The sequence below is a fragment of the Rhinatrema bivittatum genome, chromosome 9 (assembly GCF_901001135.1).
Source record: "Rhinatrema bivittatum chromosome 9, aRhiBiv1.1, whole genome shotgun sequence".
In the NCBI taxonomy this organism is placed as follows: domain Eukaryota; kingdom Metazoa; phylum Chordata; class Amphibia; order Gymnophiona; family Rhinatrematidae; genus Rhinatrema; species Rhinatrema bivittatum.
This window is the reverse complement of record NC_042623.1, coordinates 34,582,482-34,600,619: the sequence shown is the minus strand read 5'-3', so window position 1 is coordinate 34,600,619 and position 18,138 is coordinate 34,582,482. Positions and strand designations below refer to the sequence as shown.

The 18,138-nt window shown below is 46.3% G+C and overlaps 1 protein-coding gene across 3 annotated transcripts in view; it reads right to left on the bottom strand.

The window, feature by feature from the left end:
• Window positions 1–6,006: 6,006 nt before the first annotated feature.
• Window positions 6,007–18,138, bottom strand: part of RABL2B (RAB, member of RAS oncogene family like 2B) — a 38,596-nt gene continuing 26,464 nt past the window's right edge. For all 3 annotated transcript variants that reach the window (XM_029616004.1, XM_029616006.1, XM_029616003.1), the window contains 5 exons: window positions 13,459–13,538; window positions 12,995–13,106; window positions 12,562–12,659; window positions 8,542–8,625; window positions 6,007–8,170 (listed from right to left, as the gene is read on the bottom strand). In XM_029616004.1, the coding sequence (XP_029471864.1) occupies window positions 8,072–8,170; window positions 8,542–8,625; window positions 12,562–12,659; window positions 12,995–13,106; window positions 13,459–13,538 (473 nt within the window). In that variant the 3' untranslated portion in view covers window positions 6,007–8,071. The remainder of the gene's footprint in view (window positions 8,171–8,541; window positions 8,626–12,561; window positions 12,660–12,994; window positions 13,107–13,458; window positions 13,539–18,138) is intronic.

The following is an 18,138-nucleotide window of genomic DNA, read 5'->3' as shown; positions in this document are numbered from 1 at the left end:
GTCCCGACTTGCACCAAATGTACCCAACGGTGTGCAGCAGGCACAATAAGTGAGGAGAAATTTGGGAAAGGGCATCCGCACCCTACCGGGCAGGTGGAAGGGTGTTGGTACATCAGGTTGGAAAAAGGTTACGCAAGACAGACTGGCCGAAGATGGAGTCCTGTCTTCCAGCCTTGTCCAAACAATAATGGGCTGCAAAGGTATGGAGAGAACTCCAGGTTGCAGCTTTGCAGATGTCAGGAAGCGGCACCGATCGAAGGTGTGCCACTGACGTCGCCATGGCCCTCACAGAGTGTGCTTTAACACGGTCTTGAAAAGGAATGCCAGCTTGCTCATAGCAAAAAGAAATGCAGTCCGCCAACCAGGAAGAAAGAGCCTGCTTACCCACAGGTTGTCCCAACTTATTAGGATGGAAAGAGACGAATAATTGAGTGCTCTTCCTGTGGGAAACTGTACGGTCTAGGTAAAAAGCTAGAGCTCGTTTACAGTCTAGGGTATGCAGGGTCTGCTCTCCAGAGTTGGAGTGGGGCCTGGGAAAAAAGATAGGTAGTATGATGGATTGATTGATATGAAACTCAGAAACTACCTTAGGTAAAAATTTAGGGTGAGTGCGGAGTACCGCCCGGTCCTGCAGGAGCTTAGTGTAAGGCGGATAGGTAACTAGGGCCTGTAATTCACTAACCCTGCGAGCTGAAGTAATAGCCAAAAGGAATAACACTTTCCAAGTGAGATATTTAAAGTCACAGGAGTGCAGAGGTTCGAAAGGAGGTTTCATAAGACGACCAAGAACCAGGTTAAGGTCCCAGGATGGGGCCGGAGGACGCAAGGGTGGCTTTAGATGGAGCAAGCCCTTAAGAAAGCGTGTTACTAGGGGTTGTACTGAAATAGGATTACCCCCAATACCCTTATGGAAGGCGGCTACCGCACTGACATGCATTCTGATAGAAGAGGTTTTAAGACCTGATTCAGAGAGATGCCATAAATAGTCCAAGAATTTGGAGATTGGACAGGAAAGGGGATCAAGGGACTGAGAAGTGCACCATGATGTGTACCTTTTCCATTTGTATGAGTAAGACTTTCTTGTGGAAGGCTTTCGTGAAGCTATCAGGACCCGAGAAACGGAATCTGAAAGGTTGAAAGGCTGAAGGACTAACCTTTCAACATCCATGCCGTCAGGGACAAGGCTTGGAGGTTGGGATGGAGGAGGCATCCGTCGTTTTGAGTGAGCAGATGCGGGTCCTTTCCCAGAGGAATGTGCCTGCGGATGGAGAGATCCTGGAGTATTGGAAACCATACTTGGCGTGGCCAGTAAGGTGCTATCAGGATCATGGTTCCTCCGTCCTGGCGTAGCTTCACGAGAGTCTTTGACACAAGAGGGAGTGGAGGGAATGCATAGAGCAGACCGGTTGCCACTTGAGGGAGAATGCATCCCTCGGCCGAGAGTGCTGGCTCCGAATGAGAGAGCAGTAATCGTCCACTTTGTGGTTCTGAGGGGACGCAAAGAGGTCTATGCGGGGAGAACCCCACTTGTGAAACAGAGAGGTCGCTACCAGAGGATCGAGTGACCACTCGTGTGGTTGGAAGACACGGCTCAGCTGGTCTGCCAATACATTTTCTACTCCCGGCAGGTAAGTGGCCCTGAGGTACATGGAGTGGGAGAGGGCTTCCGCCCAGATCTGCGCAGCTTCCTGACACAGAAGGAAGGAGCCTGTGCCTCCCTGCTTGTTTATGTACCACATGGCCACTTGGTTGTCCGTCTGGATTAAGATTATCTGATGAAAGAGATGATCTTTGAAAGTGCGGAGCGCATAGCGGATTGCTCGAAGTTCCAGGAAATTGATCTGGTGTTCGGCTTCCTCTTTGGACCATAACCCTTGGGTTTGAAAGTCGTCCACATGGGCTCCCCAACCGATGTGAGAAGCGTCGGTGGTTAGGATTACTTGCGGATCCGGTGGAAGAAAGGGTAAGCCCTGAAGGAGGTTGACCTGAGTCGTCCACCAGGTTAAGGATAGGCGCAGTGCTTGTGTGACTGTGACTATGGAGGACAGAGGCTGAAAAGCTTGAATCCATTGGTGTCGTAGAGTCCATTGTGTTACTCTCATGGCTAGTCGGGTCATGGGAGTGACTTGAACCGAGGATGCCATGTGCCCTAGGAGAATGAGGAACTGGCGAGCCGTGGCAGTGTTCTGAGACTGGAGCTGGCGAGCCAGGGACATTAGGGTGTGGACCCTCTGAAGAGGAAGGTAAGCCTTTGCCTGTAAGGTGTCCAAGTCTGCCCCAATGAAGGATAAGGTTTGAGACGGGACTAAGCAAGATTTCTCGTAATTGACGAGAAACCCTAAGGAAAGGAGTGTTTGAATAGTCAATTTTAGGGAGGATTGAGCTATCTGTTGGCTGGAGGCCCTGATTAGCCAATCGTCCAGGTATGGGTAGACGTGGACACCTTCCTTCCTTAGGAATGCTGCTACCACTACAAGACATTTGGTAAAGACTCGTGGGGCAGAAGCTAGACTGAAAGGGAGGACACGGTATTGATAATGGTCGTGGCCTACTAGAAACCGCAGATATTTGCGATGGGATTGTGTGATCGCAATGTGGGTATAAGCGTCCTTGAGGTCGAGAGAGCACAGCCAATCCCCTCTTTGTAGCAGAGGGAGCAGCGCGCCTAGGGTTACCATTTTGAACTTCTCTTTTTGAAGGTATTTGTTGAGGGCTCGAAGGTCCAAAATGGGACGTAATCCCCCTGATTTCTTTGGTATTAGGAAGTATCTGGAATAGAATCCCTTGCCTTGTTGAGAGGGAGGAACGGGTTCTATAGCATTTGATTGCAGAAGAAGGGATACTTCCTGTTGTAATTGAGCCAAATGGGTGGATAGACTCCACGCTTGAAGAGGCGGGGAGTCTGCCGGAAGAGTTATGAAGTTGAGGTGGTAACCCTGTGCGATAATTGTTAGCACCCACTGATCTGAGGTGATCTGCAACCAAGGTTGTAGAAAATGGTACAGTCGACCTCCTACAGGGATGTCCGGAAGAGGGGTTTGGCATGTGTTCCCTACAGGGGAGTCAAAGGCCAGCCGCAGGCCCAGGAGGAGGGGCTACAGTAGGCCTTTGCTTCCTAGGCTGACGCGGTTGAGGCCTAGTAGAGGATCGAGCTGGACGAGGCCTGGCCGATGGAGGGTAATAACGGCGTGGTCGAAAGAATGACTTCTTAGAGTCTTTCTTTTGCGGTTGCTTGGAGGTCAGCTCAGGTGGGACAGATGAGAGTTGTTTCAACGTCTCATGGTGGTCTTTTAACTCCGCCACAATCTGCTGAATTTGCTCTCCAAACAAATTATCGCCTAAGCAGGGTAAATCAGCAAGACGATCTTGAACCTCTGGGCGAAGGTTGGATGATTTTAACCAAGCCCAACGTCTGGCTGAGATGGCTGTGGCTGAAACTTTTGTGGAAGCATCGAATATGTCGTAGGCAGTCCTAATCTCGTGCTTCCCTGCCTCAAATCCCTTGTGAAGAAGGGCTTGAAGCTGCGGTTGGTATTGGTCTGGCAACGTGTCAGCATAGTCTTGCATCTGCTTAAGGATGGCTCTGTTGTACTGAGTCATGTAAAGTTGATATGAAGCTATGCGTGAAATCAACATAGCTCCATGATAGACTTTCCGTCCAACACTATCGAGGAACTTGTTGTCCCTGGTAGGTGGGGTAGAAGAGTGTGGCTTAAGACGCTTGGCCTTCTTCTGCGCGGACTCAACCACAACAGAGCGATGATCCAGTTGAGGTTTTTGGAAACCTGGTGCTGACTGGACAAGGTAGGTGGAGTCAGCTTTTTTGTTAACTGGTGACACTGATGAAGGAGATTCCCAGTTTTTCTTGAGCAGATCCAAAAACACCTGGTGTATAGGGATGGAAGCGATGATTTTTGGAGCATCCAGAAATTGAAGGAGTTCCATCATCTGGTGTCTGTCATCAGCTTCAGATTGTAGTTGAAAAGGTACAACTTCTGACATCTCTTTCACAAAATTAATGAAAGATAGATCCTCAGGAGGAGATCTTTTTCTACTCTCTGTAGGAGATGGTGGCGAAGGCAAATCTGTGTCAGAAGATGTATCATCATCATCACCCCAGGTATCGTAGGGATCAAGCGGGGCTTGTAGCCCTGATGGACCTGGCTGAGGCTCTGAAGGCATCGATGGAAACCGAGGTGGAATCGGTGCCGTAGGTGGAACCAGAAATGGCATCGATGGCTTCGGTGCTGCCGATGGAATCGGTGCCTGGCGTGGAATGGATGGAACCGAAGGATATATCGGTGGAGATATACCAGAAGGCACCGATGGAACCACCCCGGAAGGGGGAATCCGGAACGGTGTTTCTCCTGCCGATGAAAATCCAGTCGGAGACGGTGGTGTTGTCGATGGTACTGGAATCACCGATGGAAGGGCCGTCATGAGCGCCTCCATGCGGCTCAGTAGCGGTGCTAGCGCTTGTATCAACGGCTCGGTGGTCGGTTCCCTCCTCAGTGGCGAAGCCGGTGCCGGTGTCGGTGTTGGGGGTGGCACTGGAACCGGTGCCGGAGACGGTGCCGATGGAGGTTGCAATTTCTTCATCGCTTTCTCGATGGCCTCCTGGACCAGCCGGTCCAGTTCTGCCCGGAGACCAGGGGTAACCATACCCGGCTCGATGGGAGAGGGAGGCTGAGGCAGGGCCGGAGGGACCACCGTAACCGGTGGGATCACGGCCCCCGCACCCCGGGAGGGTGAGGGTTTCCTCAATGCCGGCGAACGAGACGTGGAGGGTGTCCGGTCTGTTCGCGGCTTCTTTGTCGGTGGCTTGGCTTGAGCAGAGGTCGATGGCTGTGGATCCTCGACAGGCCGAGACTTGTGCCGTCGATGGCGGTGCTTTTCCTTCCGATCCCCTCGCCCATCCGGGGAAGGGACGGGAGTCGACGGCCGAGAAGCGATCGATGGCGGACGGTCACCGGAGGGTTGACGATGATGGTACAACTTCGACGGTGCCGGTTCCGATGACGTCGATGCTATCGATGGCGTTGGGGTAGGTGCATGGAAGAGGAGCCCCATCTTCTCCATCCTGGCTTTGCGACCCTTGGGTGTCATTAAGGCACATTTGGTGCAAGTCAGGACATCATGCTCACTACCCAAACACATTACACAAACCCTGTGGGGGTCTGTGATGGACATAGTCCGGGTACAATCCGGACAACGGTGGAACCCCGTTGCCATGGCCTGAAGCCAAAATTTAGGCTGGGGATCGGTAAGTGCCAACAGGCCTCAAGGGCCAAAATCGACGGTAGTCGATGGAAAAAGGCAAAAAACTTACCGGGTTCCGTAAGATGACTAAAAATTTGTCGAAGGGAGACCCCTGAGGGGCAAATTTTCTTAGGAAATTAACTTCCAAATTCCTGTCAGGAACGTGGTTAGAGAGCTCCTTTCACCGCGTGGCAACTGCTGCGCGGAAAAAAGAAGACTGAAGGGAGACCCCTGCTGGCTGCAGGGTCAGTGCCTTGCTGGGCATGCCCAGTAGGGGCCAGTCAAAGTTCTGTTTAAACTTTGACAGAAGTTTTCCGTGGTGGGCTCCATCCTCGATGTCACCCATTTGTGAGGACAACCATCCTGCTTGTCCTGTGAGAAATTAAAAAATCGATAACGGATTGGAGGAGGTCGGTTTATGATTAGAATTGCTATACACTGCTGGATGCAGTGATATAACTAAATTGTATGAAACCTTCCTCTTCTTCCCAAAATTTTTTTATTGGCGATGAGAACTGACTGTTGAGTTTTTTTCAAAGTAATTACTAGCAAGAGATTATCTCCTTTATGAAAATATTGAATGATAATTATTTGGCAAAAATTGCTGGATAGAGGTGATATCTTGTTCGTTTATTTATTGATATTTATATCCCTCGTAAAAAACCATCAGTGCATCGGTTGTTTGGTTTCTCACGTTAGTTCATGACAAAAAAAAAAAAAAAAGCATAGAATCCAGAGACCAACAGCCACTAGGATAGAAAGAATTTATATACAATATCATATACATAAAAATCCTTGCGACATTTAATATTCACATTTTTAACAAGAAAATGCATTGTAAACTGGTACACGTAAACTTCTGCAGTGTGTAATGACTGATGAATAAAACCCATGTTACACAGAAAAAGACAAGAGGGGATGAGGAACGTGAGTCTGAAGAGAAAATAATTCCAGTGGCTCACAGAACAGGAGTCTGGCGGGAACGAGTGTGGCTATTGTGGTAGGTGGATCACTGGTGAAGGGCCGGGTGTAATAACTCCTCTAGCATGTGAACTAAGAGGTCAATGTTCAATGGGCATTTAACCGGATAACTCACATTCGCCGGCCCCAACCCTTCCTTCCCCCATTTAGGCTCCCTCCAGCTGCTTCTCCCGATGCCCCTACTACTTCTTTGCACACTCTTCCCTACCCTGGATCTCCCCCCACCACCCACATGGCATTGTCTTACCCACTCCCAGCTCTCCCAAAGAATACCTCGTGCCGCTTGGTGTGGAAGGTTGGGACCGACCTGGGGACTCTGCAACATTTTTGTTACAGCAATTCGGCGGGGTTTGGGAGTGCTCAGCCCAGCAGGGCCATGTATGCAATATTGGCGGGGGGATTGGGATCTCACACTACACTTATAACTCAGACATAGCCAGTCTATTGGGCTACATGTACAGGGATAACTATAGGAAAGGATATTTAGCAGGACATTTATCCCACTGAATATCCTGGTCAAATTATCTGGCTAACTTTAGCCAGATAACTTGTCTGCTCGCCGATTTAGTAAACATTGACCTCTAACTTTCACGACTTGTGGAATTTAAGATGGAAGGGAGCAAACCCCACTGTGGAAACTTAGTCTGAAGGGAACAATGCCTGCAGGCTGTGGATTATGGTTCTTTAGGGGCAACAGATATGAAATGTGGATCTAGGTGGAAGCCATATTAACTTATCTGCATGGCAGCAAAATATGAGATTGGTGACTTGCTATACCTCTGAAGGATTCAAAGAGTAATCTTGGAAACAACAGTAACTCAGGTCTATGGATTATGCACTTTGTGAAGATAAGAACTTCCATGGCCTGCGAGTCTAGAAGGGGGTGAAATAATGGGCGCAGACTATGAAAAATGAGGCTGGCTGGAGGTGTGAGCACTTGAGCTGTATGAAACATGATGGTGAATAGAAGTGTAAACTTTTATGATGGTTAAACTGGTGGGGGAGGGGGGCTGAATAGATGTATGGCCTTGGGTGTATAACAACTCCCAGACCACAGGATATTGGGAAGGATTGATGTGTAACACTAAGTGCGTGAAATATAGCACTAGATGGAGGTACAATAACTCCTGTGGCCTTTGGCTGCTGGGTTGGATAAGCATGTAATTATGCCTGTGGTCTTCGGACATGAGGCTAGGTCAGTGCATAACCATGCTTATAGTGTTGTGGATGTATGGCTGGATGGATGTGTAATACATCTTACAACCTTGGGAGACTGGGTTCTATATGGTGTAATAATTTCAGATTTTGTAAAAACATGGACTTGATGCAGTGTAATAATTCTGAAGGTCTGTGAAACATGGGTATTTTTGGAATAGGCAGTTGGCATGCATCATGATAATTTTCTAGGGCTTGCTCATATTCAACAGTTTTCTCAGGTTAAAAAAAAAACGGAGTCTTCACTGATAGTAGAGATACTGTAATAATCCAGGACAGACAGAAAACATGACCCATTCTCCCCACCCAGAATAACACTTGAATGACCTGCAGCAGTCACAACAACTAGGAATGGGAACAAGAACTGTGACAAAACATCAAAATCTTTAACCCCAAGACACAGCGCCCCAGAGAGGGCCAAGGTCCCTCTGTCATGCGGACACAACGGTGCTGTCTCTCAATTTTACCTCGTGCCATTAAACAGTATATGGTAACCAGTCTAACCAGCAGCTGGTGGAAATGTACAGCCTTCCAACAAATGGCATGGAGAGCAGATGGAACAGCTCAGTTCAGTCCCCACCATGGCATTGTGGAGGGCTACATTCAGGGATCTCATTCATGCAGAATGGGGCGTCACCACGTGGTTGCCATATTCCTCTTTATCCGACATCTCCTCCTCCTCGTCTTCCTCAACCTTTTTCTCCAGGTCAAAATTCTGGTTTTCAGGAGGCGAAGTGAAAAAAAAGTGAAAGAAAGAGGACAGAGTATGATGAGGCTGTGGCTGAATCACTCGCTTTCACATCTCACCATGAGGAGACAGGAAAGTCCCTGCAGCTGAAACAGGATAAGTCTCTCACTCATGCTACAGGAGGAAAAAGATCCCCGGGAAGCAAGCATGAGAAAGTGGCATATTCTATAGAAACTCAAATGGTATCAGTCCAAACAATGACAATTCACAGCATGCACGGGTCACATATACAGAGAAATGGTGCAAGCAAGGAAGGCAGGTGACCGGTAGGAACAACTGAGTAAACTTACTAGGCCACAACTACCGTGTGACTATGAGACAGGACAGCAGGTTCTTACCTCTAGTTCCTGCATAACCTGATCCATAAAATCCTGTGAGTTCTGCTTGTAGGACACAGCCAACTTTATGGCATCAGAGAAGAGCTAGGAAGAAAGCAGGAGGGATGTCACCCAAGAGTAAATATCAACCATTGAGTAAAAGTTTCCCAGGCTTTCCCCACACACCCACTCCTGCTCGATGCTTAAAACTGTAGATACAGCAGGTTATACATTTTTTAAATAAATAAAATAAAAACAATGAGGTTCAGTTTCTGTCCTCTAACCCAGTCCTCGGGATACACCCAGCCAGTCAGGTGTTCAGGATATCCACAATAATATGCATGAGATGGCTTTGCATACAATGGAGGACATACATGCAGATCTACCTCCTGCATATTCATTGTGGATATCCTGAAAACCTGACGACTGGGTTGAGAGCTCCTGCTCTAACCACTCAAGCTGGACCATAACAAAAGCCACACACTCTGTTCTCACTCATCTCTGTACACTTACTAACAGAAGACACAAATATAAACAGCACACACACAAATGAATCTATGAGCAGGAAAGCATTCAACTGCTAGCAAACCCCAAACCAACATTTATTAATCTCAGGTTCCAAGACCTGTAAAGGTCAATATTCAATGCGCATTCAGCGCTATTTAGCCAGATAAGCAGACTTATGCAGCTATATAGCAGCCGCTGAATATGTGCCCACGATCAGCAGCTGCTGCTTAGCCATATAAGTTCTTTACACAGCTAAAAACGTTAGCTGTACAACCTATGCAGCTAACTGCTGATATTTGGACTTAGCCACATAAGTTGTATGGCTAAGCTAGATGTGCCATAGAGCAGGTCTAACTTTAACCAGTTAGACTTATCCGGCTAAACGGTTATTTATATGCATATAATTCAATGGCATGATTGTGCCGCTGAATACACATTGTAACTTAGGCAGACAAGTTCTAACTGGATAAGTTACTTAACCAGCCAGTTTGAATACCGACCCCAATATTTCTTGCTCAACCAAAAAAGGTTTCAATCTGTATGGCTGCATGGTGTGAAATGGCATTGAACTGGAAACAGAGACACCACAGATGGAAAGGGTCATACAAACACCGTCTAACGTTTATTATTTGAACAGTTAAGCACATAAAGACTTTGGTAAAATCTGGTCTCCATTCGAAGATTGGAAAAATAATAATTTGGACTGAAAGGCATACCCAAACAACTTTAATAGGGAGGAAAGGTATAGGAAAATTGGTTTTCACCTGCTAATTTTTGTTCCTGAAATACCACAGATCAGTCCAGACAAGTGGAGTTTTGCATCCCTACCTGCAGATGGAGGCAGAGAATAAAAAAACAAACAACTTTGAGACTCTGCTACATAACTGTGAGTTCCACCTGCAGTCCTCAGTATTGAAAATGTACTCAAGCCAAAATGAATACCCAACACCACTAAAGAATGCCCCCTTCCAAGGCGAGCAGAAACCAGGTTGGATTCCTTGATCTGGAGCCGTTACATCCAAAACAAAGAACTGAAAACTTTCAATCAAACAAGGTGAACCACATCGCTGGACTATTTACAATCAGATACCTCCTAGTCTTTTGCAACCATGGGGGTAGACTTTTGGACCGATCTGTAGTATTCCAAGAATGAAAATTAGCAGGTAAGAACCAAATTTTCCTTTCCTGATCATATCCCATATCAGTCCAGTCATGTGGGATGTACCCAAGCCCTTCTACACTGGGTGGGAACGCAACAAACTTTCCCCAAAAGAAGCCTCATCTGGGGCTTGCACATCCAAGCTGCCCAAGAAGCTGCCTGTGCCCTCGTACAGTGGGCATGCAACCCTTCTGGAACCATGATCACCTTACAGATATATGCCGAAGAGAGACTGCCTCCTTCAGCCATCATGACACTAAAGACTTAGATACATTTACTCAGTCAATATTGGGGTAATTGAAGTCTCCCATTATTACTGCACTACCAATTTGGTTAGCTTCCCTAATTTCTCTTAGCATTTCACTGTCCGTCTCACCATCTTGACCAGGTGGACGGTAGTATACCCCTATCACTATAGTCTTCCCTGACACACAAGGGATTTCTACCCTCTCTCAAACCACTTCCTAGGCCCAGGAGATGGGGGATCCCCCCTCCCTGACTTCCCCGAAGGCCTCTCTTCGTGCCTCTTAGCCGGAAGCAAAGACTTCTAGGGCACTTGCTGTTTACCACCTACCCCCTTCTTGGCTAAAAAAGCCTTGTGGAGGAGAAGGACAAACTCTGCAGAAAAGGACTCTGAATCACTAACATCCATGCTGACTGACTCTTCAGCCGGTTCTCCCATGTTGTCCCGGTCACCAGGAATGGTCTGCATCAATTGGCGACAGTGGAGGAAGAAAATCCCAGGCCTCCTTGGAAGTTGCAATCTTGTGAGCATGCAGTGACAAAATGGCCGCCATTCTCTTGGAATCCCCCGAGGTCTGTTGTAGCACAGACCCACCGGGAAGGAGCTGGGAAGAAGCCTCCGCAGCAACACAAGCGGTAGAAAGCGATCCTGCAGAAAGACACGATCCGCTCACCCTGCAGGCCCGACCACAATTTCTGTGGTCAGTGGCCTGCGCCATGCACTCGCGTGCAGCCAGCCACATGGCGCGTTCAGACTCTGCCCACACACGCTCGCTTTCCTGCCCTGGATGGACACAGTGTATGCACCCCCGCTCCCTCCTGCCCCGGCCTTTGTGGCTCGCAGCCCAGCCACTAGTAGTATGCTCCTGCACACAGCACTACTACTTTCCTGGCTCCCGGCTGCAAAAAACACACTTTAGTTTTAAGTTACAACTCCCCAGGAAAGAAAAAAAAAAATACTGCCTCGTGTCCACTGGCATGCACTGGTGAGGGGACCACAGAAGAGCTGAGGGAACCAGAACCCCTGGCTTTCAGCCCTTTGGCTGTTTTGGGACCCCCGTTCGCCCAGCTCTATACAAGGGATGGCCCATGAAGGCACCTAACACAGCGAGGAGCTAATTCTCCTTCTCTCGTCTGTAAAATATTCTTAATCTTCTCTCTTTTATTTGTATTCTCTTTTTTTTTTTAAACTCCAGTCTGCAGGTTTTACACCTCTACCATCTGCTGGAGACAGAGAAATACTGAGGACTGCAGGTCGCACTCTCGGTTATGTAGCAGTGTCTCAAAGTATTTTTCTCTGCCTCCATCTGCTGGTAGGGTTGAAAACCCCACTTGTCTGGACTGAGCTGGGGTATGATCAGGAAATTTTAATTTTACATTTATTTTTATATTTCTTTACTCTGGATGATTGCTGGATGATTGTCTTGGTATTATTATTCGCTTTTTCTATACTCTCATTGTATTGTGCTGTTCACGATGAAGGGGTGTTAGCCTCATGTCTGTGTGATTCTGTCACCTGTATTGTTTCTTTTTTTTTCGTACTGTTTTTCATGTGTATAATAAAAATCTTAATGGGTGGGGGAAAAAAAAGGTTTTGATGCTTCATGAATAAATGCAATCCCTGCCCAACTCTCTGCTCTCTTATTATATTCACGCCCAGAAATTCCCTCCCTCCCCACATACTGACCTCCCATGTTACCTGCTCTGTGAACCCTCCTATGTCTCCCTCACATCTCCAATGAATGGATCTGCTATGTTACCTGTCACATGGCCCTGCTTTGAATCTATGACACCCCTGATCATATAACAACCCACCCTCCAGAGTCTCCCCCAGCCCGTGTGGGAATCTCCCATTACTTGCCTTGTGATTCCAACAATCTCCCCACCCCAGGTGTGGATTGACCATGTTGGCTGTCCTGTAACCAGAGAATCCCATATTTCCCCTCCCATGGGGGGATTTCCTGTTATCTATCCTGTGATTCTCCCCCAGCCTCCATGACCCTCTAGTTGGTCTCTCCCTCAGCTCCAGCTGTATAGATCTCTGATGCACCTCTTCAGAGTTGCTGCTTTTAATCATCTTTACTGCTCTTAAGGGTCAGGGCTTCTGGAAATTATTGAGGCAAGAAACTTACCTTCACCACATTGGTGCCATCCGCAGCAGAGACAAAATAAAATGGTAGATTCAATTTCTTGGCAAAGTTGAAACTCTTCTGAGTGACTTTCAAGTCCGCTGCAGGGATTCAACAAATCATCATTACAAATTACTTGAGCAATAATAGCCTGCCAGTGTGATCATCACCCGCCACTTGAAAGCCTGCAGCTTAAATGGGGAACATGCAGGAGGACGTGTGTGTGGGTGTTGTATGAGCAAGGAAGGTGCAGAGGAATGGGAAACCGGTGTAAATGTTGCCAGTTGTGCCAGGTAAATAGCCACTTTATTTGGGTATAAGGGGGAATCAGCTGCTGTTTGCAATTCTGCTTCCACGCAAGTCTCCTCCTGACACTTCCCTTTCCTCTGTTGTACCTGAGCCCTAGAACACTGGCAGGAGCTGGCAGAACTCTTACCATCGATTTTATTGGCCACTACAATGCAGGGTATCTCAGGCCGGTATTCCCTCAGCTCCTGGTACCACGTATTGAGATTCTTATATGTGATCTTCCTCTGCACATCAAAGACCTGCAAATGTACAGCACAGAAGGAAACCAACCGATATGAGAATACAGACGAGAATCACAAATAACTAGAAAACAAGGCATATGTATATGCACTCTTTGAAATATTCACATTAGACAAAAGTGGTGAAGAAAGCTTGCTATGACATAGATGCATGGATAGTATGTTATCCTGTGATACGAATACATTGAAAGTAAGTTATTTGATGACAGGTATCTAACAATCATATTATTCTGGTTGCAGTGAATGTAAAGCATGTTATTCCATGATATCAGCATTCACAGTAAGCCTTACTGTGCAAAGCGTGAGGACAGCAAATGCTACCATGATGTGGTTATGGAACAAGCATTCTTACCATGATACAAGCATGTGCCTTGTGATAATAGGAAGCGTGCATGCTTTGGAACCTTTCCTGTCCTGCTGTGTCCCAGAAATCTAAAAGGAGTAAGCAGCAATGTAAGTACAGCCTACAATATCCAGGGGTTTTATTTTGCAAAACTCTGAACCAGGTGAGAGCTCCAAGGTGCTGCCGTCTTCCTGCTGCCAGTAGTTGTAGCAGCAGAGTGCTTTCCAGTTTACAAAATTAAAAACTATTGAATTCACAGCTAATAGAATAAGAAAGAAGTTGGTGCTGCTAGTAGCTCCAAGCCCGTCTGGCTCTAGAGCCTTGCAAAATAAAAATCCCTGATTATCATAAGCCCTAAACTCAAGGTAATTGGTATTAGCTTTAGTAAATGGGTTAATTGTCAAATATTCTTCCCTACAAAACCTCAATCCCAAACAGTCAGTCTGCTTCCCTAATCCTGCTGTCTCCTCACCCAGAGACTGAGCCATCACCCACCCTCCTTCAGACACTTTCCCCCCATAGTGCCCAGTCCCCACCTTTACACATTAGTGGAGCTGGATGTGGATATGAGTATTCGAAAATAAAGAGTCACAAAAAGGTTTGTTGTAACACAGACAAATGAAAAAAAAATCACTCAAATATTACAAATATAAATATTAAAGGACCATCATACTGGTAATGTAGACCTTCATTACTTCATATATAATCATCAGTCCCAAAGTTCAAACTGTATTTTTGTTGTTGGTTTTTTTTGTAAGTAAAAATAAAGTTGAGCAACCGCTTATATATTTGTTAACTTTTAGTGTTCAAATATTCCATGAAGTATCTGATGAAACCAATCGCGATATGTGCCATGTTTCAAGCTAAAATTCTGCCTCAGGGGATGGTCTTACATGGTATCGGATACGGAAATAAAAGAGAAATGCAAAAATAGAATATTAGCACATAGCTCAACAGGTAACAAGGCATACACACCGTCCTTATAACCTTCACCAGTTCCTCGGGTCCTAACCCGACCCTGGAAGCATTTCACCAATTTATTAACATCTAATTTGTATAGCAAATTTTCAATTGGCTAAAAGAGATAAGGCATGATGTCAACAGTTGCTATACAACAAATTGTAATGGAGTGTATCACACAAAGTTCAGAGCAAAGAGTACCAGTCAATTTTGGCATTTAGGCTGTAAGGGAAAACAGTGTTAGTAGTAAAAATCCAAAATAGTTCCCTCAGGTTAAGTATATAATGTGAATTTAAATCCCGGCTAGATGTTAGCACTTGTTCAGTGAGCCACCAATGAAGGTCTGCAAAAGAATGTGATTTTCTAGACAATGGGGAACCATTGGGGCTTGCAATTTTTTTCTATACAGACAGCTCTTATGTTCTAGTAATCATGTTTTAATCAAGCATTTAGAGCGTCCGATATAAAGTAAACTGCAGGGACAACGGATTGCGTACACAACATTTTTTGTTGAGCAATTTGTTTGTCCTTTCAACTGAAAGACCCGACCAGAAGCAGGGTCCTGCCAAGACAGTATCTGACTCGTAGTACTACATATAGAACATTGTCCACAAGAAGCATGGCCCAAAGGTAAAGAAAGAGTCCCAACGTCTGGTGCATCGAACATAGCCATTACCAGCATATCTTTAAGATTTTTGCCCTTTGTGTAGGCAATTACAGCTTATTCAATAAAAACAGAATGTAGTTGCAAACCATGCCAGTGACTCGTATAATCGATACCAAGCCTTGAGATTTATTGGAAAAACGAACACCACAAACCAAACTTTTGTCTTTTTTTTTTTTTAACCAAAGGCCAATTTCTGTGATCATTTAAAGCCGGCTTTAATACCCGCATGGGATATCTCCGTTGTAAGAATCTGTGACATATTTTTTGCTTGCTTGATGTAATCCTTCTTATTGGAACAGATCCTCCGAATGGGCAGGAATTGACCTACCGGCAAATTAGACCATAGAGAGTAAGGGTGGAAGATGTCAAAACGAAGAAAATTGTTACAAATCTGTAGGTTTTCTAAATATAGTGGTTGTCAACCTATCATATTCCTTTACAATCATAATATCCAAAAATGCCAAACGATCCGTGTGATGAGACATGGTAAACTGAAGATGAGAAACCAACAAGTTAAGCCAAGTCAAGAAGAGGTTCAATTCATCTATCGAAGATTGCCATAGAAAGAAAATATCATCTATGTATCTTGACCAGCCAACAATATTGTTTTTTAAAAAAGAAACTTTTCTTCAAAGTTAGAAACATACAGATTAGCCACACTAGGAGCCATTGTAGCCCCCATAGCTGTGCCATGTTTTTGCAGACAGAATATATCTTTGAATAAAAAATAATTTTTAGACAAATCAATATTTGCCAACTGAACAATGAAGAAAGTAGGACTACAATGAGGTGTAGTTCTATTTTCCAAGACTTTTTCTATCTGCAAAAAAGGAAAAATTGGTTCTTACCTGCTAATTTTCGTTCCTGTATTACCACAGATCAGTCCAGACAAGTGGGCTTATGTATCCTTACCAGCAGATGGAGGCAAAGAACAAAACTTTGAGGCACTGTTACTTAACTGAGAGTGCCACCTGCAGTCCCTTAGTACTGACCTGTACCCAAGCCTAGATAAACTTCAAAACCCCTACTAGGGTGAACCAGAAAAAACAGGGCTGAAACCCCCTGTGCTGGAGTCTCTGTCACCTCCAGACCACTCAAAAACCTATGTACAATCGAAGTAAATCTTAGAAAACTCGCACAAAAATCAGCAGGAGACAGTCTTTTGGCAGCGACAGGGAGGGTTCCTGGACTGATCTTTGGTACTACAGGAATGAAAATTAGCAGGTAAGAACCAATTTTCTTTTCTTATACATACCGAGATCAGTCCAGATAAGTGGGATGTACCCAAGCACCCCTAAACTGGGCGGGAACCCGAAAGACCCGCTCAGAGCACACTCTCACCAAAGGATGCATCCTCCCACACCCTCACATCCAAGCGATGTCTGGTGAAAGTATGAAGAGAGGACCACACTGCTGCCCTAAAGATTTCCTGAGGCGAGAGCAACTGACACTCTGCCCAAGAATGCACTTTCAGACCCACTGGAATCTTGCAACCCTTAGAAATATACACAGAACACATGATCTCCTTTAACCAACGAGCAATTGTGGCCTTGGACGCCTTATCACCTTTCTTTGCGCCCCCGAACAGCACAAATATATGGGGTTGACCACTGGAAAGGTTTAGTGACCTCTAGATACTGCAGAATAGTCCAGCGAACATCTAAAAGATACAATTCCCTTTCCTGCAGGGAATCCTTGGACCAATTCAGGAAATCCAGAAGCTCTAGCGACTGAGTAACATGAAACGAGGACACCACCTTCAGCAAAAAGGAGGGAACCGTTCACAACGTGACCCCCTCATTAGAAATGCGCAAGAAAGGATCCCTACGCGAAAAAGCCTGAAGCTCCAAAATCCTACAGGCCGAGCAAATAGCCACCAAAAATACTGTCTTCCGCATAAGATCCTTTAATGTTGCCCTTCTCGAGGACTCAAAAAACGCATTGCAGAGGACTTATAGAACCAAATTCAGGTCCCATTCTGGACACAGCTTTCAAATCGGTGGACGCAAATGTTTCACCCCCCTTAGAGAATCGAACCATTTCAGGATACGAGACCAGAGTTCTACCCCGCCACTTCCCTCTAAGGGAACCCAAGGCTGCAACTTGAAAGTGGATAGAGGTATAGGCCAGACCCTTCGACAAACCCTCCTGCAAGAAGGCTGAAACTTGCGGAATGTCCACATGTAAAGGATCCAGTTGTCTTGGCAGACACCAGATCTCAAAAGCTCTCCAGACCCTGACATACGCCAAAGATGTAGCTGGCCTCTGGGCTTGGAGCAAGGTAGCAATAACTGGCTCTGAATATCCCTTCAGTCAGAGGCACTACCTCTCAAAATCCAAGCCACGAGACAGAATTGATCCTCCCAATCCGAAAATATGGGTCCTTGTTGCAGTAAACGTGACAGGTGGTTCAGCCTGAGAGGATCCTCTTGCGCTAGATATACCAGATCTTAAAACCATGAACATCTTGGCCACTCGGGAGCCACCAGTACCACTGGCCCCATGTGGGACTCTTTCAGACGCAGTACTTGTCTGACCAATGGCCATGGGGGAAACACATATAGGAGAATCCCTGTCGGCCATGGACATACCAGTGCATCCAGTCCCACTGCACTGGCCTCTCTTCTGAGACTTAGAAACCTCGTCATTTTTGCATTTGAACTGAGGAACACCTCACCTGGCACAAACGTGGTCCCAAGCTTTCAGGGACAATTCCCACTCCCTTGGATCCAATTGCTGCCTGCTGAGGAAATTCACCTGCACATTGTCCGTCCCCGCAACATTGGAGGCCGCAATTCCTTCGAGATGATTTTCTGCCCAGGCAAATAGCTGTCAGGCTTCCAGAACCACCGCGGTCGCATTGTCTGAGAATACACAGACTATCCTGCCTCTAATCCAGGGAAGGAAGGCATTCAGAGCCCGCTGGATCAGGAACTTTCCCGTTCTAACCAAAGACCTTGTGCCAACCGTCCCATGCAAACCTCTCCCCAACCTTTGAAGCTGGTATCCGTAGTTACCACCACCCAGTCCGGATCTCCAAGTCCGGACCCTTTTCCAGGTTG